At 38.0% G+C, this 26720-nt stretch overlaps 1 protein-coding gene across 10 annotated transcripts in view; it reads right to left on the reverse strand.

Annotated features, from left to right (window-relative positions):
- TOR1AIP1 (torsin 1A interacting protein 1) overlaps positions 1–26720 on the reverse strand; it is a 52469-nt gene that overhangs the window by 23655 nt on the left and 2094 nt on the right. For 5 of the 10 annotated variants that reach the window (XM_019952554.3, XM_019952545.3, XM_073803754.1 and 2 more), the window contains exons 2-4: positions 26156–26230; positions 20282–20341; positions 19331–19375 (exon numbers count right to left, since the gene is read on the reverse strand). In XM_019952554.3, the coding sequence (XP_019808113.1) occupies positions 19331–19375; positions 20282–20341; positions 26156–26230 (180 nt within the window). The remainder of the gene's footprint in view (positions 1–19330; positions 19376–20281; positions 20342–26155; positions 26231–26720) is intronic. The other 5 variants (XM_019952553.3, XM_019952555.3, XM_019952549.3 and 2 more) reach the window with 1 other exon arrangement.

Here is a 26720-nt window from a genome sequence, read left to right on the forward strand (position 1 = left end):
ATCATATGGTAGTTCTATTCTTAACTTTCTGAGGAATCTCTAAATAGTCTTCCATAGTGACTGTACCAACTTACATTCCTAACAACAATGTATGAGGGTGTCCCTTTTCTCCATATCCTTGCCAACACTTGTTATTTCTTGCCTTTTTGAGAATTCTAACAGGTGTGAGGTGATATCTCACTGTGGTTTTGATTTGCATTTCCCTAATAATCAGTGATGTTGAACATTTTTTTCATGTGCCAGTTAGCCATCTGTATGTCTTCTTAGGAAAACTGTCTATACAGCTCCTATGCACAATTTTTTTTTTTTTTTTTTTTTTGGCGGTATGTGGGTCTCTCACTGTTGTGGTCTCTCCCGTTGCGGAGCACAGGCTCCAGATGCACAGGCTCACCGGCCATGGCTCACAGGCCCAGCTCTCCGCGGCATGTGGGATCTTCCCAGACCAGGGCACGAACCCGTGTCCCCTGCATCGGTAGGTGGACCCTCAACCACTGCGCCACCAGAGAAGCCCCTATGCCCAATTTTTAATCAGGTTGTTTGGGGTTTTTTGTTTTTGACTTGTATGAGTTCTTCATATATTTTGGATATTAACCCCGTATTTGATATGTCATTTGCAAATACTCTCTCCCATTCAGTAGGTTGTCTTTTCATTCTATTGATGGTTTCCTTTGCTACAGAAGCTTTTTAGCTTGATATAATCTCACTTGTTAAATTTTGCTTGTGTTTCCCCTGCATGAGGAGATGTATCTAGGAAGATACTGCAAAGACTGATGTCACAGAGTATATTGTCTCTGCTTCTTCTAGAAGTGTACGCTTTCATCTTATATTCAAATATTTAGTCCATTTTGAGTTAGTTTTTGTGTATGGTTTGGTCTAGTTTCATTTTTCTGCATTTGGCTGTCTAGTTTTCCCAATACCATTAATTGAAGAGACTATCCTTTTCCCATTTTATGTTCATTGCTCCTTTGTCATAAATTAATATCCATATGTGTGTGGGCTTATTTCTGGGTTCTCAACTGTGTTCCATTGATCTATGTATGTTTTCCTGCCATAGCAACCATGCTGTTTCTATGTCTTTGTAGTATAGTTTGGAATCAGGGAGTGTGATACCTCCAGCTTTGTTCTTTTTTCTCAGGACTGCTTTGTCTACTTGGGGACTTTTGTGGTTCTACATAAGTTTTAAAATTTTTTGTTCTTTTCTGTGAAAAATGTTTTTGGGATTTTGATAGGGATTGCACTGAATCTGTAGTTTGCTTTAGGTAATAAGTACATTTTGACAATGTTAATTCTTCCAATCCATGAGCACAGAATATCTTGCCATTTATTTGTGTCTTCTTCAATTCAACAGTGTCTTGTATTTTTCACTGTACATGTCTTTTACCTCCATGATTAAATTTACTTCCACATATATTATTATTTTTATTGTAATCGTAAGTGACATTGCTGGCTTTCTTTCTTTTTAACATTCTTACTGGAGTATAATTGCTTTACAATGGTGTGTTAGTTTCTGCTTTATGACAAAGTGAATCAGCTATACATATATCTCCATATCTACTACTTCTTGCGTCTCCCTCCCACCCTCCCTATCCCACCCACCTAGGTAGTCACAAAGCACTGAGCTGATCTCCCCATGCTATGCACATTGTTTCCTTAGTCACTCTGCAGCATGTGGGATGCTCTTGGACCACGGCTCAAACCCGTGTCCCCTGCATTGGCAGGCAGATTCTTAACCACTGCATCACCAGAGAAATCCCCAGATTTTTATATATTGATTTGATATCCTGCAACTTTACTGTATTCATTTATTATTTCTACTTCTTCCTTTCCAATTTGGATGCATTTCATTTCTTTTTTCTTATCTAATTGCTCTGGCTAGGACTTCCAATACTATATTGAATAGGAGTGGTAAGAGTGCACATCCTTGTTTTATTCCTGATCTTAGAGGGATAGCTTTCAATTTTTCACCATGGAGTATCATGTTGTCGTGGGTTTATCATATATGGCTTTTATTATGTTGAGGTGTGTCCCTACTATTCCAAATTTAGAATTTTTATCATAAATCAGTATTGAATCTTGTTAAATGCTTTCTCTGCATCTACTGAGATGATCTTATGGCTTTTGTCCTTCATTTTATTAAGGTGGTGTATCACAATGATTGATTTTATAATGTTGAACCATCCTTGAATGAAATAACTCCCACTTGATCATGGTGTAGGATCTTTTCAATATATTGTTGAATTCAGTTTGCTAATATTTTGTTCAGGATTTTTGCATTTATGTTCATCAGAAATACTAGACTGTAATTTTTTGTTGTTGTTATCATCCTCTGGTTTTGGTATCATGGTGACATTGGCCTCTTAACACATTATTGACCAGGGGATTTCTGCAGAAACTAACTCCTGTGGCATCTCTGGTCAATAATGCGTTACAGTGAGATAGGAAGTATTCCTTTCTTTTCAGTTTTATGGAACAGTTTGAGAAGGATAGGTATTAAATCTTCATCGAATGTTTGGTAGAATTCACCTGTGAAGCCATGTGGCCCTGGACTTTTGTTTTTTGGGAGTTGTCTTATTACTGTTTCAATCTCTGTACAAGTGATCAGTCTATTCAGATTTTCTATTTCTTCCTGATTCAGTCTTGGAAGGTTGTATGATTCTAAGATATTGTCCATTTCTTCTAGACTGTGCAATTTGTTGGTGTATAGCTGTTAAAAATACTCTCTTATAATCCTTTGTATTTCTGTGGTATCGTTTTTTTCCCCTCTTTTGCTTCTAATTTTATTTATCAGAGCCTTGTTGCTTTTCTCCTTAGTGAATCTAGCTAACAGTTTGTCAATTTTGTTTATCTTTCCAAAGAACTACCTCTTATTTTCATTGATCTTTTCTACTGTCTTTTTAGTTTCTTATTTATTTCTGCTCTGATCTTTACTTTTTCCTTAATAATACTAACTTTGGGGTTCGTTTGTTCTACTTTTTCTACTTTCTTTAGGTGTAAGGTAAGATTGTTTAAGATTTTTCCTTTTTCTTGAGGTAGACCTTATTGATACAAACTTCCCTCCTTGTAAAGCAACCATACTCCAATAAAAATTAATTAAAAAAAAGAAGACATGGATGTACTCTGTAATGACCCATATGGGAAAAGAAACTTAAAAAAAAAAGTGGGTATGTGTATAACAGATTCAATTTGCTGTAAACCTGAATCTAAAACAACACTGTAAATCAACTATACTCCAATAAAAATAATTTAAAAAAAAGAAAAAAAATGACAGGACGAGGGGAAGATGGCAGAAGAGTAAGACGCGGAGATCACCTTCCTCCCCACAGATACACCAGAAATACATCTACATGTGGAACAACTCCTACAGAACACCTACTGAACGCTGGCAGAAGACCTCAGACCTCCCAAAAGGCAAGAAACTCCCCACGTACCTGGGTAGGGCAAAAGAAAAAACAGAGACAAAAGAATAGGGACGGGACCAGCACCAGTGGGAGGGAGCTGTGAAGGAGGAAACGTTTCCACACACTAGGAAGCCCCTTCGTGGGCGGAGACTGCGGGAGGCGGAGGGGGAAGCTTCGGAGCCGCGGAGGAGAGCACAGCAACAGGGGTGCGGAGGGCAAAGCGGAGAGATTCCCACACAGAGGATCGGTGGCGACCGGCACTCACCAGTCGAGAGGCTTGCCTGCTCACCCGGGGCGGGCGGGGCTGGGAGCTGAGGCTCGGGCTTCGGTCGGAGCGCAGGGAGAGGACTGGGGTTGGCGGCGTGAACACAGCCTTAAGGGGCTAGTGCACCACGGCTAGCCGGGAGGGAGTCCGGCGAAAAGTCTGGACCTGCCGAAGAGGCAAGAGACTTCTTCTTCCCTCTTTGTTTCCTGGTGCACGAGGAGAGGGGATTAAGAGCGCTGCTTAAAGGAGCTCCAGAGACGGGCGCGAGCCGCGGCTAAAAGCGTGGACCCCAGAGACGGGCATGAGACGCCAAGGCTGCTGCAGCTGCCACCAAGATGCCTGTGTGCGAGCACAGGTCACTATCCCCAGCCCGCTTCCGGGGAGCCTGTGCAGCCTGCCAGTGCCAGGGTCCCGGGATCCAGGGAGAACTCCCCGGGAGAATGCACGGCGTGCCTCTGGCTGGTGCAACGTCACGCTGGCCTCTGCCGCCGCAGGCTCGTCCCGCACTCCGTAACCCTCCCTCCCACCGGCCTGACTAAGCCAGAGTCCCCGAAGCAGCTGCTTCTTTAACCCTGTCCTGTCTAAGCGAAAAACAGACGCACTCCCGCAACCTACACGCAGAGGTGGGGCCAAATCCAAAGCTGAGACCTGGGAGCTGTGAGAACAAAGAAGAGAAAGGGAAATCTCTCCCAGCGGCCTCAGAAGCATCGGATTAAAGCTCCACAATCAACTTGATGTACCCTGCATCTGTGGAATACCTGAGTAGACAACGAATCATCCCAAATTGAGGAGGTAGACTTGAGAGCAAGATTTATGATTTTTTCCCCTTTTCCGCTTTTTGTGAGTGTGTATGTGTATGCTTCTGTGTGAGATTTTGTCTGTATAGCTTTGCTTCCACCATTTGTCCTAGGGTTCTATCCGTCCATTTTTTTTCTTAATAATTATTTTATATTTTAATAACTATTTTTTATCTTACTTTATTTTATCTTTTTTCCTTTCTTTCTTTCTTTCTTCCTTTCCCTCCTTCCCTCACTTCTTTCTTTCCTTTCTTTCTTTTCCTCCCTTTTATTCTGAGCTGTGTGGATGAAAGGCTCTTGGTGCTGCAGCCAGGAGTCAGTGCTGTGCCTCTGAGGTGGGAGAGTTAACCTCAGGACACTGGTCCACAAGAGACCTCCCAGCTCCACATAATATCAAACGGTGAAAATCTCCCAGAGATCTCCATCTCAACACCAGCACCCAGCTTCACTCAATGACCAGCAAGCTACAGTGCTGGACACCCTATGCCAAACAACTAGCAAGACAGGAAAACAATCCCACCCATAAGCAGAGAGGCTGCCTAAAATCATAATAAGTCCACAGACACCCCAAAATACACCAGCAGATGTGGACCTGCCCACCAGAAAGACAAGATCCAGCCTCATCCACAAGAACACAGGCACTACTCCCCTCCACCAGGAAGCCTACACAACCCAATGAACCAACTTTCGCCACTGGGGACAGACACCAAAAACAACGGGAACTACGAACCTGCAGCCTGCAAGAAGGAGACCCAAAACACAGTAAGATAAGCAAAATGAGAAGACAGAAAAACACACAGCAGATGAAGGAGCAAGGTAAAAACCCACCAGACCTAACAAATGTAGAGGAAATAGGCAGTCTACCTGAAAAAGAATTCAGAATAATGATAGTAAAGATGATCCAAAGTCTTGGAAATAGAATAGAAAAAATGCAAGAAACATTTAACAAGGACCTAGAAGAACTAAAGATGAAACAAGAAACGATGAACAACACAATAAATGAAATTAAAAATACTCTAGAAGGGATCAATAGCAGAATAACTGAGGCAGAAGAACGGATAAGTGACCTGGAAGATAAAATAGTGGAAATAACTACTGCAGAGCAGAATAAGGAAAAAAGAATGAAAATAACTGAGGACAGTCTCAGAGACCTCTGGGACAACATTAAACGCACCAACATTCGAATTATAGGGGTTCCAGAAGAAGAAGAGAAAAAGAAAGGGACTGAGAAAATATTTGAAGAGATTATAGTTGAAAACTTCCCTAATATGGGAAAGGAAATAGTTAATCAAGTCCAGGAAGCACAGAGAGTCCCATACAGGATAAATCCAAGGAGAAACATGCCAAGACACATATTAATCAAACTGTCAAAAATTAAATACAAAGAAAACATATTAAAAGCAGCAAGGGAAAAACAACAAATAACACACAAGGGAATCCCCATAAGGTTAACAGCTGATCTTTCAGCAGAAACTCTGCAAGCCAGAAGGGAGTGGCAGGACATATTTAAAGTGATGAAGGAGAAAAACCTGCAACCAAGATTACTCTACCCAGCAAGGAACTCACTCAGATTTGATGGAGAAATTAAAACCTTTACAGACAAGCAAAAGCTGAGAGAGTTCAGCACCACCAAACCAGCTTTACAACAAATGCTAAAGGAACTTCTCCAGGCAAGAAACACAAGAGAAGGAAAAGATCTACAATAACGAACCAAAAAAAATTAAGAAAATGGGAATAGGAACATACATATCGATAATTACCTTAAATGTAAATGGACTAAATGCTCCCACCAAAAGACACAGATTGGCTGAATGGATACAAAAACAAGACCCATATATGCTGTCTACAAGAGACCCACTTCAGACCTAGAGACACATACAGACTGAAAGTAAGGGGATGGAAAAAGATATTCCATGCAAATGGAAACCAAAAGAAAGCTGGAGTAGCAATTCTCATATCAGACAAAATAGACTTTAAAATAAAGACTATTAGAAGAGACAAATAGGACACTACATAATGATCAAGGGATCAGTCCAAGAAGAAGATGTAACAATTGTAAATATTTATGCACCCAACATAGGAGCACCTCAATACATAAGGCAAATACTAACAGCCATAAAAGGGGAAATCGACATTAACACATTCATAGTAGGGGACTTTAACACCCCACTTTCACCAATGGACAGATCATCCAAAATGAAAATAAATAAGGAAACACAAGCTTTAAATGATACATTAAACAAGTTGGACTTAACATATATTTATAGGACTTTCCATCCAAAAACAACAGAATACACATTTTTCTCAAGTGCTCATGGAACATTCTCCAGGATAGATCATATCTTGGGTCACAAATCAAGCCTTGGTAAATTTAAGAAAATTGAAATTGTATCAAGTATCTTTTCCAACCACAACGCTATGAGACTAGATACCAATTACAGGAAAAGATCTGTAAAAAATACAAACACATGGAGGCTAAACAATACACTACTTAATAACGAAGTGATGACTGAAGAAATCAAAGAGGAAATCAAAAAATACCTAGAAACAAATGACAATGGAGACACGACGACCCAAAACCTATGGGATGCAGCAAAAGCAGTTCTAAGAGGGAAGTTTATAGCAATACAATCCTACGTCAAGAAACAAGAAACATCTCAAATAACCTAACCTTACACCTAAAGCAATTACAGAAAGAACAAAAAAAACCCAAAGTTAGCAGAAGGAAAGAACGCATAAAGATCAGATCAGAAATAAATGAAAAAGAAATGAAGAAAACATAGCAAAGATCAATAAAACTAAAAGCTGGTTCTTTGAGAAGATAAACAAAATTGATAAACCATTAGCCAACTTATCAAGAAAAAAAGGGAGAACACTCATATCTTTTCATTTCATTAGAAATGAAAAAGGAGAAGTAACAACTGACACTCCAGAAATACAAAAGATCATGAGAGATTACTACAAGCAACTCTATGCCAATAAAATGGACAACCTGGAAGAAATGGACAAATTCTTAGAAATGCGCAACCTGCCAAGACTAAATCAGGAAGAAATAGAAAATATGAACAGACCAATCACAAGCACTGAAATTGAAACTGATTAACAATCTTCCAACAAACAAAAGCCCAGGACCAGATGGCTTCACAGGCAAATTCTACCAAACATTTAGAGAAGAGCTAACATCTATCCTTCTCAAACTCTTCCAAAATATAGCAGATGGAGGAACACTCCCAAACTCATTCTACGAGGCCACCATCACCTTGATACCAAAACCAGATAAGGATGTCACAAAGAAAGAAAACTACAGGCCAATATCACTGATGAACATAGATGCAAAAATCCTCAACAAAATACTAGCAAACAGAATCCAACAGCACATTAAAAGGATCATACACCATGATCAAGTGGGGTTTATTCCAGGAAAGCAAGGATTCTTCAATATATGCAAATCAATCAACGTGATACACCATATTAACAAATTAAAGGAGAAAAACCATATGATCATCTCAATAGATGCAGAGAAAGCTTTCGACAAAATTCAAAACCCATTTATGATAAAAATCCTCCACAAAGTAGGCATAGAGGGAACTTTCCTCAACATAATAAAGGCCATATATGACAAACCCACAGCCAACATCATCCTCAATGGTGAAAAACTGAAAGCATTTCCACTAAGATCAGGAACAAGACAAGGTTGCCCACTCTCACCAGTCTTATTCAACATAGTTTTGGAAGTTTTAGCCACAGCAATCAGAGAAGAAAAGGAAATAAAAGGAATCCAAATTGGAAAAGAAGAAGTAAAGCTGTCACTGTTTGCAGATGACATGATAGTATACACAGAGAATCCTAAAGATGCTACTAGAAAACTACGAGAGCTAATCAATGAATTTGGTAAAGTAGCAGGATACAAAATTAATGCAGAGAAATCTCTGGCATTCCTATACACTAATGGTGAAAAATCTGAAAGTGAAATCAAGAAACCACTCCCATTTACCATTGCAACAAAAAGAATAAAATATCTTGGAATAAACCTACCTAAGGAGACAAAAGACCTGTATCCAGAAAACTATAAGACACTGATGAAAGAAATTAAAGATGATACAAACAGATGGAGAGATATACCATGTTCTTGGATTGGAAGAATCAACATTGTGAAAATGACCCTACTAACCAAAGCAATCTACAGATTCAATGCAATCCCTATCAAACGACCACTGGCATTTTTCACAGAACTAGAACAAAAAATTTCACAGTTTGTATGGAAACACAAAGGACCCCGAATAGCCAAAGCAATCTTGAGAACGAAAAACGAAGCTGGAGGAATCAGGCTCCCTGACTTCATACTATACTACAGAGCTACAGTAATCAAGACAGTATGGTACTGGCACAAAAACGGAAAGATAGATCAATGGAACAGGATAGAAAGCCCGGAGATAAACCCACACACATATGGTCACCTTATCTTTGATAAAGGAGGCAGGAATGTACAGTGGAACAAGGACAGCCTCTTCAATAAGTGGTGGTGGGAAAACTGGACAGGTACATGTAAAAGTATGAGATTACATCACTCCCTTTCACCATACACAAAAATAAGCTCAAAATGGATTAAAGACCTAAATGTAAGGCCAGAAACTATCAAACTCTTAGAAGAAAACATAGGCAGAACACTCTATGACATAAATTACAGCAAGGTCCTTTTTGACCCACCTCCTAGAGAAATGGAAATAAAAACAAAAATAAACAAATGGGACCTAATGAAACTTCAAAGCTTTTGCACAGCAAAGGAAATCATAAACAAGACCAAAAGACAACCCTCAGAATGGGAGAAAATATTTGCAAATGAAGCAACTGACAAAGGATTAATCTCTAAAATTTATAAGCAGCTCACATAGCTCAATAACAAAAAAACAAACAACCCAATCCCAAAATGGGCAGAAGATCTAAATAGACATTTCTGCAAAGAAGATATACAGACTGCCAACAAACACATGAAAGAACGCTCAACATCATTAATCATTAGAGAAATGCAAATCAAAACTACAATGAGATATCATCTCACACCAGTCAGAATGGCCATCATCAAAAAATCTAGAAACAATAAATGCTGGAGAGGGTGTGGAGAAAAGCAAACACTCTTGCACTGCTGGTGGGAATGTGAATTGGTACAGCCACTATGGAGAACAGTATGGAGGTTCCTTAAAAAACTACAAATAGAACTACCATATGACCCAGCAATCCCACTACTGGGCATATACCCTGAGAAAACCAGAATTCAAAAAGAGTCATGTACCAAAATGTTCATTGCAGCTCTGTTTACAATAGCCCGGAGATGGAAACAACCTAAGTGCCCATCATCGGATGAATGGATAAAGAAGATGTGGCACATATATACAATAGAATATTACTCAGCCATAAAAAGAAACGAATTTGAGCTATTTGTAATGACGTGGATGGACGAAGAGTCTGTCATACAGAGTGAAGTAAGTCAGAAAGAGAAAGACAAATACCATATGTTAACACATATATATGGAATTTAAGGAAAGAAAATGACATGAAGAACCTAGGGGTAAGACAGGAATAAAGATACAGATCTACTAGAGAATGGACTTGATGATATGGGGAGGGGGAAGGGTAAGCTGTGAGAAAGAAAGAGAGTGGCATGGACATATATACACTACGAAACGTAAAATAGATAGCTAGTGGGAAGCGGCCGCATAGCACAGGGAGATCAGCTCGGTGCTTTGTGACCACCTAGAGGGGTGGGATATGAAGGGTGGGGGGGAGGGAGACGCAGGAGAGAACAGATGTGGGAGCATATGTATGTGTGTGGCTGATTCACTTTGTTGTGAAGCGGAGAGGGACAAGCCATTGTGAAGCAATTGTACTCCAATAAAGATGTAAAGAAAAAAAACAAAAAAAATCTTCCCTCTTTTATTCCATCCCATAGATTTTGGTATATTGTATTTTCATTTACGTTTGTTTTCAAGTAATTTTTTATTTCTCCTTCAATTTCATTGATCCAATAGTTTTTCAGTTTCCATATATTTGTAATTTTTCTAGTTTTCTTCTTGTAAGTTGATTTCTAGTTTCATTCCATTGTGGTAAGAGAAGATGGCATATGACTTCAATCTTCTTAAATTTACGGAAACTTGTTTTGTGTCTAACATATCGTCTATCCTTGAGAAAGTTCCACGTTCCCTCGAGAAGAATGTATATTCTGCTGTGTTTGGATGGAACGTTCTTTAAAAATCTATCAAGTCCATCTGGTCTAATGTTTCATTTAAGGCCAGTGTTTCCTTGTTGACTTCCTGTCTGAATGATCTGTCTGTTATGTTATCACTGTTACGTCTTCTTGATAAATTGTCTCCTTTATTATTACATACTGTTCATTTTTGTCTGTTGTTACCTTTTTTGGCTTGGAGTCTACTTTTTCTGATATGAGTATGGCTATACCAGCTTTCTTTTGGCTGCTAGTTGCTTGATGTAACATCTTCCATCCTTTTACTTTTAGCCTATGTTTGTCTTTAGAGCTATGTCTTCTAGAGGAAACATATAGTTGTTTTTCAATCCATCCAGCCACTCTGTGTCTTTTGATTGGTGAGTGCAATTCATTTATATTTAGGGTGATTATTGATAGATAAGGACATAGTACTGCCATCATATCTTTTTTTTTCTAGTTGATCTATACCTTGTTTCTCCTAGTGCTTCTGTCTGGCATTTTTTTTTTTTTTCTTCTTTTTAGATATGGACCATTTTTTTCAAGTCTTTACTGAATTTGTTACAATATTGCTTCTGTTTCATGTTTTGGTTTTTTGGCCATGAGGCACGTGGATCTTAGCTCCCCAATCAGGGACTGGACCCGCACCCCCTGCATTGGAAGGTGAAGTCTTAACCACTGGACCACCAGGGAAGTCCCCTGTCTGCCATTTTGGTTTGGTGGTTTTCTAAGATATTTTTCTCAGGCTCTTCTCGTTATGTTGTGTGTCTCTGCTCTATGTTAATGTTTGTGTTTACCCTGAGGTTTGTATAAAACACCTTAGTTAAAATAGTCCTTTTTCTACTGATATCTTCATTTACCTATACAAGTTCTGTCCTTTTCCCCTTTTATGTTTTTGTTGTCTTAAGTTATTCCTTTTTATATTGTGAGTTTGTTATCAAGGTGAGATAGTTATATTATTCTGCTTTTTTTCTCCCTTTAACCTTTATGTGATGATAGAGGGTTTAAAAAATCTGACAGACCGTTGCAATTTTCTAGTTCTATTTATCACCTTGCTCAAAGTTTTGTATATTTTGGCCACTTTGTTTCTGGTTGAAGAGCTCCTTTCAATAGAGCTTGCAAGGCAGGTTTAGTGTTGATGAACTCCTTCAGCTTTTGTCTGGGAAAGTCTTTTTCTGCTTTATATGTGAATGTTAACTTTGCTGGATAGAGTATTCTTGTGTGACAGTTCTTATCTTTCAGTATTTTGAGAATGTCATTCTACTCCTGGCCTGTAGGGTTTCTGCTGAGAAATCCACTGATAGCCTAATGGGGGGTTCCTTTGTATGTAGGTCACCATTATTTTTTCCCTGGCTGCCTTTAGAATACTGTTATTGAATTTTGAGAATTTTAATATTATGTCTTGGAGGAGGTCTTTTTGCATAGAGGTAATTAGGTGTTCTCTTAGCTTCATGGGTTTGTATATGCAGCTCCTTCCCTAGGTTTGGGAAATTCTCAGCTATTATTATTATTACTATTTTTTTTCGGTACGCGAGCCTCTCACTGCTGTGGCCTCTCCTGTTGCAGAGCACAGGCTCCGGACACACAGGCTCAGCGGCCATGGCTCACGGGCCCCACCGCTCCGTGGCATGTGGGATTTTCCCAGACCGGGACACTAACCCGTGTCCCCTGCATCGGCAGGCAGACTCTCAACCACTGTGCAACCAGGGAAGCCCAGCTATTATTTCTTTAAATAACCTCTCTGCTCCCTTCTCCTTCTGGGATACCCATTATCCTAACGTTGCCCTTCCTAAAAGAGTTGGACTTCTCTCATAGGATTTCCTCGTTTTTAAAACACCTTATTTCTCTTTCGTCTTCTACTTGTATCATTTCTAGATTTCTATTTAGAGGTCACTTCCCACCATCGGGGGAAGGGGAGAGGACGGAGTGGGCAGAGGGAGCTAGAGTCATGCAGGCAACTCTACCTTGTCTGTTGTAAGGTTTGCAGGCTCTGCCACTGTGAATAGGAGGTGGAGGGGCTGTGGATGTGGGCACCTCAGCAGCTGTTGTGATGGGGTCCTAGGCCCCACTGCTGCTACCCACCAGTTACTTGTGGCCATGGGTGCTGGTGCAGTCAGTTGGCTCAAGTCATGCATGTAGCCTTTCTTGCAGTTACTGCATTCTCTGAAGCTGTGGGCTCTGCTGTCCCATTAAGGGACTCAAATTGCAGGCCCCATCTCTACTGTTCCCTCAGTTCCACTTCCACTAAGTGTTAAAATTCACCCAGCTTTAGATGTACAGCTGTGTGGAATTCTCCAGCATCCTGTTGTTTTGGGCAGAGGCACCTTTGTTAAGTTGTGGATGTTTCACTGGTTGTACAGTGAAAGGGACAGGCAAAGGTAGATGCTTCACTCTGCTGTATTTCTGACATTGGTCTATAGTTTTTTCTCAGGATGTTTTCGTCTGGTTTAGGTATTAGCATAATGCTGGCCTCACAGAATGAGTTAGGAAGTAATTCCTCTGCTTCTATACTCCAAGAGATTGTAGAGAATTGGTATAATTTCTTCCTTAAATGTTTGACAGAATTCACTAGGAAACTCATCTGGGCCTGGTGCTTTCTGTTTTGGAAGGTTATTATTTATTTCTGTTTTGGAAGGTTATTATTTATTGATTCAATTAACTTAAGAGATATAGATCTATTTGGATCACCTATTTCTTCTTGAGTGAGTTTTAGCAGATTATGTCTTTTGAGGAGTCAGTTCATTTCATCTAGGTTATCAAATCTGTGGCATAGAGTTGTTCATAATATTCCTGTGTTATTCTTTTAATTTCCATGGGATCTGTAGTGTCCCCTCTTTTATTCCTGACATCAGTAATTTGTGTCCCACTTTTTTTCCTCCCTTTTTTTTTTTCTTCTTTCCTTTTCTTTTTTTCTTAGTTAGCTCGGGTAGAGGCTTCACCTCTGAAGGATAGTTTTGCAAGGTACAGTATTCCAGGTTGGTGGGTTTTTTTCTTTGAACACTTTAAATCTTTCACTCCAATCTCTTCTTGCTTGCATGATTTCTGAGGAGATGTTAGACGTAATTCTGACCTTTATTCCTTTACAGGTCATGTGCTGTCTTCCTCTGACTTCTTTTGGGATTTTTTTCTTTATTTTTGACATTCTGTGGTTTAAAAAGGATATGCCTAAGTGTATTTTTATTTTTTGGCATTAATCCTGCTTGGTGTTTGTCAGCTTCCTGGATCTGAATTTAGTGTTTGACATTAATTTGGGAAATTCTCAGTCATTATTATTTCAAGCATTTCTTCTGTTCCTTTCTTCTCCTTCTATTATTCACATTATGCATGCATTATTACACCTTTTGTAGCTGTCACACAGTCTAGGATATTCTGTATTCCTCAGTCATTGTTCTCTTTGATTTTTGGTTTCAAGGATTCTATTTTTTTTAATTGAGATATAACTGATACTTAACATTGTGTTATGGGTAAGGTGTACAATGTGTTGATTTGATACATTTATATAGTGCAATATGATTGTCATCATAGCACTTACTAACACATCATGTCACATAATTATAATTTCTTTGAGGAGTCTGTTGATATATCCTGTAGAGATTCTTTCCTTAGCCGTGTCCAGTCCAATAAGCCCACCAAAAGCATTCTTCATTTCTGTTACAGTGCTTTTTTTTTTTTTAACGTGCCAATTTTTATTTTATTTTATTTTATTATTTATTTATTTTTTGCGGTACGCGGGCCTCTCACTGTTGTGGCCTCTCCGGTGCGGAGCACAGGCTCCGGATGCGCAGGCTCAGCGGCCATGGCTCACGGGTCCAGCCACTCCGCGGCATGTGGGATCCTCCCGGACCAGGGCATGAACCCGCGTCCCCCGCATCGGCAGGCGGACTCCCAACCACTGCGCCACCAGGGAAGCCCTACAGTGCTTTTTTATCTGTAGCATTTCTTTTTGATTCTTTCTTAGGATTTCTATCTCTCGGCTGACACTGTTTTTCTGTTCTTGCATGCTGTCTACTTTATCCATTAGAGCCCTTAGCATATTAGTCATAGTTGTTTTAAATTCCTGGTCTGATAATTCTAACATCCCTGCCACGTCTGGTTGATGTTGCTGTATCTTTTCAAATTGTGTTTTTTGCATTTTGGCATGTTTCGTAATTTTTTTCTTGATAGCTGGACATGCTGTACTGGGTAAAAAGAACTGCTGTAAATAGATCTTTAGTAAGGTGGTGGTCAGGTATTGGGGAAGGGGAAGTATTCTATAGCTCTAGGTCTCTGTTTTTGGTTAAGCTTATGCCTCTGGACCGTGAACTTCAAAACAGTTCCTCACCTTTTTTCCCTTCCCTTTTAGGTGTGACAGGATGTTCAGAGTGGGCTGATTGCGTATTTCCCTTCCTTCAGGTCAGTCGGGCTTTAATAATAATAGAGTAGGTTAGGTTCCAGTTAACTAGATTTCCTTGAGGGCTTGCCTTGTTAAGAAGAACAGAATGCCCTTGCATATTTCAAAATGTTTCCTTTCTCCCTTTACCTTGCATAAGTACAAGGGGATTTTTTGCTGATATTCATTATGGGAGCCTGGCTGAGCTTCTGGAGGTAAATTTCACAATACAGTAGGGGCCCACCTTTGACTGGGTCCTCCTGGAATTTTTAACTCTTCAGATTTGTCCACACTGAGCCTCCAACAATTCACCAACTGCAGCTCAGATTTTCCTACCCAGCACTACCTCCTGCAGAGGCTTCTGCTTGTGAATCTTGGCTCCAGTAAGCCATGACTTCCTATGTTTGTCTGTTTCTCCAATCTTGGGGTCAGTGGTTTTACCTGTGTCATCTCCTCTGTTATGGATCTAAGAGTTGTTGATTTTTCAGTTGTCAGTTTTTGACTTGTTATTAGGCTGAAGTGGTGACTTCCAAGCTCCTTACACGTGGAACCAAAAAGTTTTCCGCAATAATTTTATTTATTTATTTATTTATTTATGGCTGCATGGGGTTTTCGTTGCTGCGTGCAGTCTTTCTCTAGTTGCAGCGACTGGGGGCTACTCTTCATTGCAGTGCGCAGGCTTCTCATCGTGGTGGCTCCTCTTGCGGAGCATGGGCTGTAGGTGCGCGAGCTTCAGTAGTTGTAGCAAACGGGCTCAGTAGTTACGGCACATGGGCTTAGTTGCTCGGCAGCATGTGGGATCTTCCCGGACCAGGGCTTGAACCCATGTCCCCTGCACTGGCAAGCAGAGTTTTAACAACTGCACCACCACCAGGGAAGTCCCTTCCTCAATAATTTTTTGAATAAATGAATGAATGATGGGAAAAGGCTGAGATGTGAATTCCTCCTAAAATGAGAGGTTCCAACAACACCTAAGTGTAAGTCATGTAATACAGCAGCTGGGCTAAAGTTACAATTATATTAGGGCATTACGTTTTATATAGTTTAAAATTTATTTGGTGTAGCAAACTTTCTTTAAGGCTGAACTGATTTTTGAGTCTGCGTTAATGGAAAGAAAAGTATGTTGAAGGTTTATATTCATTCACCCAACTATCAGAAAAAATAAATTATACAGTAATCCTTCCCTTTTTCATCCTGATACAATTTATTTCCATAATACTTTTGAAGTTCCAGGTCAATTTGTCTAGAGCCAATTAACTAATAATCAGTCCATATACCAGGTTGCCTAAAATTCAATCTCCTTTTTTTCTGTTTATGTTAGTGTTCTAATTAGCATGGGGGAGGATTTAAGAATTATTTTTTAACCAGCTTATAAAACAGAGTTCCCCATTTACTTTTAATACTTCTAATATGTTATTATCATATTTGAAGTATTTAATTTATTTTTGAACTCTTTAAAGACTTTTAATCTGTGTCTAAAAATCCTTTCTTTAGAATTCCATGTTCCTAACAGTAAATATTTATCAGCACTATACAAGACATAAACAATAACTTGTCAAGTTAGGCTATCTTGATAACATCACTAAGAACAAAAAACGGTATTATTTTGTGCCTTACAATCCAGTAATATTTTATGAATTAGACAGCTTAAATAATAATAACTCTTGTACATTTGACAAGTAATCATCACTGTAATAGGCTTTCGTCTTGACTGTATATACATTTTTAAACATGTTTCTCACTCTAGAAAATGAAACTCTAGAAACCCAAGTCTACCGATTTAGAATGTCATTCTGAAAATTATTTAACATAAAATATCTCAAAGAGCCACAGTTAATGTGAGTGTTGCCTCTAATGTAAAGGAGTTTCTCATATTGCCTGAACTCTAAAGGTAAAAAAGTGACATTCTATTACAAAACAATTACAAGTATTGGCGATATTTGTAATTCTCCTTCCCCATTTTGCCTGCTATTCATCCTTCAAAATTCAATTCAAATGCCATCTCCATAAAACCTTCCTGACCTCTTCCAGAGTAGGGAGCTTCTCTAGGCTACCATATATATATATATACCACTATTTTAATACTTAAAACAATTTTCATTTTTTTAACCCAAGCTGCAGAGAATGTACAGATAAATATTCAAATACAATCTCAAATACAATCTCATGGTGAATCAGCAGTATCTATGACTACATAGCTTTTAATTTCATTTCCCTCTTTTGTCATTCAGTTTCGTTTATTTTAAACTTCTTGGCTGCTACATGTGGAAGGTTAGAGCATTTAAAAAAATTTTTTTTAAAAAAGGTATTACTCTTCCCTACACTCATGCAGAAACTTTAAGAAATTAAAATCCCATTTGGAGCAATAATACCCTTAATCAAAAAAAGTTATTAAATTATAAAAGCTGTGGCTTTTAGACAAATGGCAATAATTAAATGTGCTATTAAGGAGGTGTCACTTTTCTAACAACTTCAACCAATTAGGAAAAGGTACTTTCAGAAGTCCCAGGTCTTTATGTCTGCTGTAAACGTAGACCACTTACAACCACTTTCTCTGGTGGGTGGAGCATCCACTAACTGTATCACTTTCTGTTCACTTTCTTTTTCCTGGTCATCGTTTTTAAGAAAAACACAAAGTCCCAGGTATATTTCTACTATAGACTTTCCTATTCCTAGAGACTTATGGAATGTGTTCGTGTGAGTAGTGAAGGGTACTCAAGGAAATATAAACTTCACTTGTGTTGTGTGGGACAAAGACATGAAGATTCAGAAATGACACTATCATGCCTTCTCAAAGAGAAGACTAGATAGAATACAGGAGAGTCACTGTGTCTCCTGTCTTTTGTGTTGTCAGGAAAACCTAGTGTGGAATGTTGCAATAAATCTATGTCCAGACAAGTATAGAACTCTCTGAATTTACTTAGAACAAACAAATGCTAATTTGGGTGATATGCTGTGTTTATTTCTGCCACTGATAAAATCAGGGGTTGGCAAACTTTCTCCATCAAGGGCCAAATAGTAAATATTTTAGGTTTCTCTAGCCACATATGGTCTCTGTCATACATACACACACACACACACGTGTGTGTGAGTATAAAACGTAAAAATCTTTTCTTAGCTCACAGGCTGTACAAAAACAAGATTGCAGGTCAGATTTTACTCAGAGGCTGTAGTTTGTGGACCCCTGCTATAGATACCTTCAAGAAAGGTACCTTTTAAGACTATTCAGTGCCAATCATGTTTTGGAGAACAGAGTGGGGCTGCAAGAAAAAGAGAATAAAGAATAGTTTGGAAGTATCACTAGTGCTCAAGCTCCATGAATAGCCATTTTATATACTCCAAGATGTACTAGCATTACTATTAAAAAAAAAAAAAAAAAAAGAGGGTGTCATTCCCTATACTGATCTCACAGAAATTCCCTTTAAGCTGGAAAGCACTTTTTTAAAGTTAGTTTTTATTATAAAGTACTTGTAGAAATGATTTCTAAATCTAGCATACAAAGAACATAAAAGTGCTAGATTATTTCAGCTCCAAGTTCTCTTCTAATTAAGATTCTGTGACTTAAAAAATTTTTTTTCTAAGTTTTTAAATAGAGCATTTGAGAAACTGGTGGGTGAAAGTACACATGATAAGTTGCGTACTACAAGGATCATTTTCAGTACCCAGACACTATAAGTGCTGAAGTCTCTAAAAAAAATTAGCCTGAGCTTAAGTGAAAGAAATTTAAAACAAGCTGCAACTATTTATAAAGAAAAATGAAGCTTCCCTCCTTTTGACTCATCTCCAAATTTAGAAAAGAATTGTAACCTAAGTCCAACCACAATCAATGTAAATTCACTTAAAGCCGCAGATCTTGGTAGCTCATGTCTTACACCAAGGCAAACACTGAAAAGAATATAAACCACTTCAACAAACATGGCAAAGAACACTGAACTTACCTTGAAAAAGCTCAAATTCACTTTCTAAATCAAGGAAAAACCTTAATTGGTAAATTGATATCCTTTTCTCCCAATAGTGTGAACTTGACTGCTAGTAAAAACTAAAATATATGTTCTTATATTTTCTTACATGAATTTAAACAATAATATAACAAAAGACATAATTTTAGAGAGAATAAAAACCCAGGTGATTAAGAAAGTTTATGGTCATAAGGACACTGCCCCTCAAGCTGAGATAATGAACAAAGTAATATTCTCAAGCCAGTGGCCAAATGAATGTACTCCTGTATTCTACTGATAATTAGACACCTCAAAGAGAACCTACAAGAATTAGAGATAAACAAACCTAATTCACTCATTTTAGTATTTCCATTTGTTTTATATGACGAATCTGCAAGAGAGATAGCAAGAAAATGATTAGAGCTGAAAAGGAAATGCATCATATGGTTCTTTACCACAGGTTCATCATCAAAACCTTAACAGATTTTTATCATTTATAACACTTAAAAGGACAGCCATCTATCAAAAAAAAAAAAAATCAACCGAATTCTTTTTTAAAGGGAATGATTGAGGAGTAGAAACCTCATGTGAAGATAAATATGCTTCCTTTTTAGTTCCCATGATAAAGCACCCTTATGGGTCTGTAAACTCTAAAAATTAAGTAGAAGTAGACCTCTTGGAATGACATTACTAGTTTTCTTTCACAGTCATGAAATCAATTTAAGGGCAATACTCTTTTAAGGTTTTAGTCAAAAAGAAACGTAATTAAGGCAGGGAAAATTTATAGCCCTGAGCCACAAAGCCTCAGTCTTGAATTTTTTATTAGCATTATACTGGGAAGAATAAAAAGTCCCTGACCCTAATTTAAAACCATTTTGCTAACAAAAAGAATCATAGCAACATATAAGAAACAACCTCTTAAAAAGAATGAGGAAGTCCTTTATACACTTGTATAGAAAGATGTCTCAATATATTTTAAGTAAAAATAAATAAACAATAAGACAGTACAGAAAGGAGTATTTATTGGGCTAAAATTTGGGTTAAAAAAAGAGAGGAAAATATCATTTATACATGAATTTCCCTATATCTCCATAAAATACCTCTGGAAAAATACCTAAGAAACTGACAACATTAGTTGCCTCTGATGAGGAAACTGGGTAGGCAAAGGTCAGAAGGGGCAGGGAGACTTTTCATTGTATATTTATAGAAACTTTAGAATTTTGAACCATATGAATACATGTAGTACTCTATTTAAAAAAATAAGAAAGTTGAACCAACAGACAAAACAGTCTCTTACCAGATCTTGAGCTTCTTAGAGGGGGTCTACACAGGCCGATTACAGGATCTTTACTCACCACTAATACAGGAAGAGAAAACATTAAAAAAATATATAAAATGTCAAACATATTAGATTTATTATACAATCATCTATTTAGTCAGCCAAGTTTTTTCTGAGCTTTCCATTTTGCTAAGTATGGGAATACAATAGTGAACTAGAGAAAAGTTTCCTGCTATAAAAAATTTATGGACTTGATGGAAAATTTTGCAGTTTTTCTCACCAGACCATATTTGTATAACAAGAAAGGAATATCAAATAACACTCTTCTAAATTTCTCAATTAAGAACCAAAATCTGTACCATAGCACCAACTCAATTATCTACCCCATTTGTGGCATACCCTAATTGTGGATTATTTATGTCATATTTTAATTTGAGGGTTAACTTCCTGAGACTTAATACACTCCCTCCAATTATTTAACCTTGTGTGTGTTCAGGAAATGCAAACTCCAATTTTTAAAACAATGTTAATGTTAGCCAGGTTTCAGACTGTCTATGGTTCAATGGCATAGGGTTAATGAGGAAGCCAATCCCATTAAATAAAATATTAATGTTAGCCTAGAAATCCAAGGTGTGTTTCCTCAAACAGCCTCACACAACATAAAATAAAATGCAATCTACATCTAAATTTGGGTTATATTATGCTTTGTTTCATTTGTTTCTATAAAAAAGCAGTATGTTTGGCTCTGTATGAGAAGTGCAAAAACCACATTCCGAACCAGCTATCCCTGACCCCTGCCATTACACTGGCTGCCCATGTTTGTTTTCACAAAACTGACTTAATCCAATTTCCCTTTACAGTATCAAGAAGAGAAATCTTGAAGGGACACCCATTCATTTGTTCTAAAAATACTTACTGAGCATGATTTTGTACATCTTCAAGACAGAGATGTAGAGAAACAATTAAATTGACTTTGTGTAGCTCAAAAACACAGAACTAAGATCAAGAGAAAGTTACAGCAAAGTAGCTTTTAGTTCAATAGTAAAACGAAAAACAACCAAATTAAGTGTTGTCTCCAAAACAGAATGGAGAGTGAGGGAGTGATTTCCACATCATTGCAGATGATCAACAATGCACAGATACATGTTAACAGAGGGACACCTACACTGATAGAAACTCTGAGTAGATGACTTCCCTAAATCTTCCAGTTCTAAGATTATTATCAGTTGTTAGAATTTCACATATCAGGTATTTAGAACTTACATAAGCAGCTTTAAAAAGAAATCTTGTACATGTCTGTTACTCTTATTATTACAACTACCTTCCTCTTTTTCTCCTCTGTATTCCCATCCTTTTCAGGTTTAATTAAAACCTAAAACTTAACTTACTCTATAGACATCAATTACTATTTCAGTCCCCATCTTTTCATTTGAGCTTTTCTTGTATGCTCTACCATATATATAGCCCTATGTAAGATACTTGAAGGAGATAGAGTAGCCCAGAGAGGTATTAGAGAATAAAATAACAAGTACCCTTCTTTAGTAGCAATCTCCTTCCTTTGTCTGCTGCTTTTGCCCACCACTGCACCCCCAGGCTCTAGAAAGGGGACTGGTATAAAGTAGGTGCTCAGTAGTATCTGGAGAATGGATGAATGCTGTAACTACAGGAGCCAAAGAATCAAATGTTGATGACAAAATAGAAGGTATTAAAAATATTTAACTATAATTATTTAGCCAGAAACCATAACTGTTAAAAATATTTAACTTTAGGAAAAGTAAATGAAATTTTCCTACTGTATTTTTAGATTATGAAATTAGTTTCATGAAAGGAATGAACCTGGCCATAGAAGAAGTTATATAGATATTGTGGACTGAACTGACTGAACAACCTAATGGCTATTTCAATGTGAAAATAATGTAATTCTGAAACTTCAAACATTAAGCAGAGTTTAAACCATATCCCTATTCTAAACTAATACAATCAACATTTTTTCACAACTTCAAAAACAGGATGACAAATGATGTAGTTGTCTTTATTAGGTTGTTTTAGAAAGTGGCCCCTTGCTTTAGGTCATTAGTTTCAAGGACATTTTTGGATAAAGTTCTCTCAGACCACACCACTGGCCCTATATACAATTATGGCACAACTCTGAATACCAAAGTTAAACTGAAAGTCTATGATTCTACAAGAAGGAAGGGACTATCTTTTTTCTTTTTTAATTGATGTATAGTCAATTTACAATGTTGTATTAAGTTTCTGGTGTATAGCAAAGTGATTCAGTTATATATATATATTCTTTTTCATATACTTTTCCATTACGGTTTCTTATAGGATACTGAATATAGTTCCCTGTGCTATACAGTAGGACTTTGTTGTTTATCTATTTTATATATAATAGTTTGTATCTGCCAATCCCAAACTCCTAATTTATCCTTCCTCCACCCCGCTTACCACTTTGGTAACCATAAATTTGTTTTCTAAGTCTGTGAATCTGTTTCTTTTTTGTAAATAAGTTCATTTGTATCATATTTTAGATTCCACATATAAGTGATATAATATTTGTCTTTCTCTGTCTGACTTCACTTAGTATGATAATCTCTAGGTCCTTCCATGTTGCTGCAAATGGCATTATTTCATTCTTTTTAATGGCTGAGTAGTATTCCATTGTGTGTTGTGTGTGTACACATATACATATACACATACCACTTCTTTATCCATTCAGCTGTTGATGGACATTTAGGTTGCTTCCATGTCTTAGCTACTGTAAACAGTGCTGCTATAAACATACGGGTGCATGTATCTTTTCGAATTAGAGTTTTCTCTGGATATGTGCCCAGGAGTGGGATTGCAGGATCATACGGCAACTCTATTTTTAGTTTTTTTAAGGAACCTCCAAACTGTTTTCCATAGTGACTGCACCAATTTACATTCCCTCAAACAAGGAAGGGCCTACCTTAAACTTGCACTTAAAGCAGTTTTCCATCAAAGTTGACTCCTGTTTAAATAATTCCTTTGCTAGAAAGACTTTATAACCATTCATTTAATGACTTCACTAAACTCTTTCTCCTTTTATTAAGAGGAATGATACAGGAGCATGCCAAGTGCTAGATGCAGTATAATTTTTAAAAGCACCTTTTAGAGTAAGAGAACCCCGAGTATCTCAAGTCTCCCAAAGATGCACATATCCTTATTTCTAGTTATATTGTAGCACAGTATGATATCGATATATTCCAGGTAATCTATGCATGAGTTCCATTGATCTATCATCTATACTGGGAAATGTTTTGTCTTTTCCGTTACCAACTATAGCATAAGCTTCTTGAGAAAAAAGAAATGCTTAAGCAAAATTTTATGAACTTCATATCTCCTGTAAAGTGCTGTGAGGAAAAAAACCCCACCTTATATCTGTATGTTTTACTGGGTACAAACTGACTTGGCAAGTACTATATCATTTTTGCAGTGGCCTTGTGAGTTAGGCTGGGTAAGTCATACAGATAAAGGCCTGAGGTTCAAGGTGAGTAGCTAATTCAACCAAGGTCCAGTGCTCTTTCCACAACATTATGCAGCCATGTACCTCAACAGCAGTCCTTAAATACAGGCCTAATGTGAACTCCAAAAGACTGTACGAGACATTGTATTTTATAATCGTTTTATAATGGTCTATAGGCTGGTGCTCAACAGTCTTCATTACATCAATTTACTTAACTCCATAATTTTTATAAATTTACTGTAGATTTTAAAAATGAGAGATTTTTGTTCCTCCCGGTATAAGGGACATGAATTAAATCTCCAGTAAATAAAATTTCAAGAATATGGTTTTTCCACATGGCCTAGAAGGACTTCCCTGGTGGCAGAGTGGTCAAGAATCTGCCTGGGGCTTCCCTGGTGGCGCAGTGGTTGAGAGTCTGCCTGCCGATGCAGGGGATACGGGTTCGTGCCCCGGTCTGGGAGGATCCCATGTGCTGCGGAGCGGCTGGGCCCGTGAGCCATGGCCGCTGAGCCTGCGTGTCCGAAGCCTGTGCTCCGCAACGGGAGAGGCCACAACAGTGAGAGGCCCGCGTACTGCAAAAAAAAAAGAAAAGAATCTGCCTGCCAATGCAGGGGACACGGATTCGAGCCCTGGTCCTGGAAGATCTCACATGCCACAGAGCAACTAAGCCCATGTGCCACAACTACTGAGCCTGTGCTCCAGAGCCCGCAAGCCACAACTACTGAGCCTGAGTGCCACAACTACTGAAGTCTGTGTGCCTAGAGCCCGTGCTCCGCAACAAGAGAAGCCACCACAATAAGAAGCCCATGCACTGCAACGAAGGGTAGCCCCTGCTCACCACAACTAGAGAAAGCCCACGCACAGCAATTAAGATCCAACGCAGCCAAAAATAAATAAACAAATCTTAAAAAAACAATGGCCTGGAAAATCTGTTTATAGCACCTATCACTCAAAGCATTTTCCTAAGGTAGTTTATAATCTTAATATAGTACCATAGGCTGTTCAAGGAATTAAGCATAAAGGGTGTGTTATTTGGAACTGAACTTGAACCAGATATTTATTCATTCTAAACTGAGAACAGAACAGTTTAAATTATAAGGAATAATCTTATTAGAAGCAATGGGTAAGGAAAGAAGTCAGGATTTGCGTTTAAAAATAAAAAGCCAGAGATGATCAGTTTCAATAGCTACAATCATTTATTGCTGTGGACTTTCCTAATATCAAAAAAAGCAAACTGAAAATAAATGGAACTAAAAACCAAAGGATGTTACGCGTTAATGACAACTTAATCCTTTCCCTTGCTTTTCAAAATAGTTTAAACAGGTTTTAAAACGTTAAGTAGACTATCAAATGTACCCTATTGTCATGTTACATTGATACTAAGATGCAAATATTTTTACACTTTAACATCTCTGAAAGTGGGATGTACCATAAAATCTAAGGCATATTACAGTTTAATTGGCAGCATTTCTTCCTCTTAGGTGGTACATAAAACAATGACAGTATATCTTACAACTGATGAGATCTTAGATTTGATGAAATATATTATCAAACTGAGATCGACCATATTGTGTCATGATTTTACAATGCAGACCATTTAATCCATTTTATTTTATTTATTTATTTTTGGCTGCATTGGGTCTTCATTGCTGCATGCGGGCTTTCTCTAGTTGTGCCGAGCTGGGCTACTCGCTGTTGCGGTGCGCGGGCTTCTCACTGCGGTGGCTTCTCTTGTTGTGGAGCACCAGCTCTAGGTGCGCGGGCTTCAGTAGCTGTGGCTCGCGGTCTCTAGAGCGCAGGCTCAGTAGTTGTGGCGCACGGGCTTAGTTGTTCCACGGCATGTGGGATCTTCCCGGACCAGGGCTCGAACCTGTGTCCCTGCGTTCGCAGGAGGATTCTTAACCACTGCGCCACCAGGGAAGCCCTTAATCCGTTTCAAATGGAAAGTAGTGTGACATATTCATTCATTCAACACTTAACAAGCTTTACTGAGTAGTAATTATTACACGGGACAGTGACAGTGAGGTACTTGGGGCAAATGAAAGGGCTTTGGAGAAGACAAACCTGGGTCTGAATTTGGCTCAGTTACAAGCAAGTAATCTTAGAGAAAAGTTAGCTACTCTGAGCTCCAGTTTTCTCACCAAAAAATGGGTACATCTATCCTGCATAGTTATGTGAATGAATTAACATACACCAAGTATATGGTATTTAGTAGGTACTCAGGTATGTGCCCTGTCTTTTCTTGACACATCCTACTATTGCTTAATTCAATAAACAACCTATACAGAAGATTCACTGAAACCCTGAATGAGGTATGATCTGCGACCCTTGATAGACCAGGCTATCATCTATACATAAAAAAAGCAGCCACGTAAGGAAAACAATAAACTCACTCTTCTTACCTGGAGTCTGTGTCCTCCTGATAGTATTCTTTGAGACGGTTGGGCTTAAAACAGTTTGTGAAGGTGGTTCATCCTCTAAAGAAAAGATATGACAATTTTAAAATTCAGAATATGTGAACTGAGTAGAGATTATGTATATTAACAGCAATATATAAACAGAAATGCAAGTAATTCATCCCTTCAGAAATGTGTTATTAGGTTTACCAAAACTTAGGAATTTAACTAGCCAGAACTACTCTTTAAGACAATATAAAAATAAACTATTCACCAATGATGCTTTACAACAAAATTACATTACTTTAGAAAATTTAAAAGATGGGCTAAAGCAGAAGAATGAAAAACGTGTAGATCCTTATAGATTTACTAAAATAGAAGTATATCCTTTATGTGTTAAAAAAAATTAGCTTATACAACTGCACCAGCCTGTGTGGGAGAGTCAATACAATTTAACATATATATTTTTTGCCTTCTAGAGCAGTCTTCCAGATATTGGAGATACAGAATGAACATAAGCACGGAAGTATAACGTGGTCCTTCAAATACATAAATATATATGTAGGGTCTT

The sequence above is a fragment of the Tursiops truncatus genome, chromosome 1 (genome assembly GCF_011762595.2).
Source record: "Tursiops truncatus isolate mTurTru1 chromosome 1, mTurTru1.mat.Y, whole genome shotgun sequence".
Classification (NCBI taxonomy): Eukaryota; Metazoa; Chordata; class Mammalia; order Artiodactyla; family Delphinidae; genus Tursiops; species Tursiops truncatus.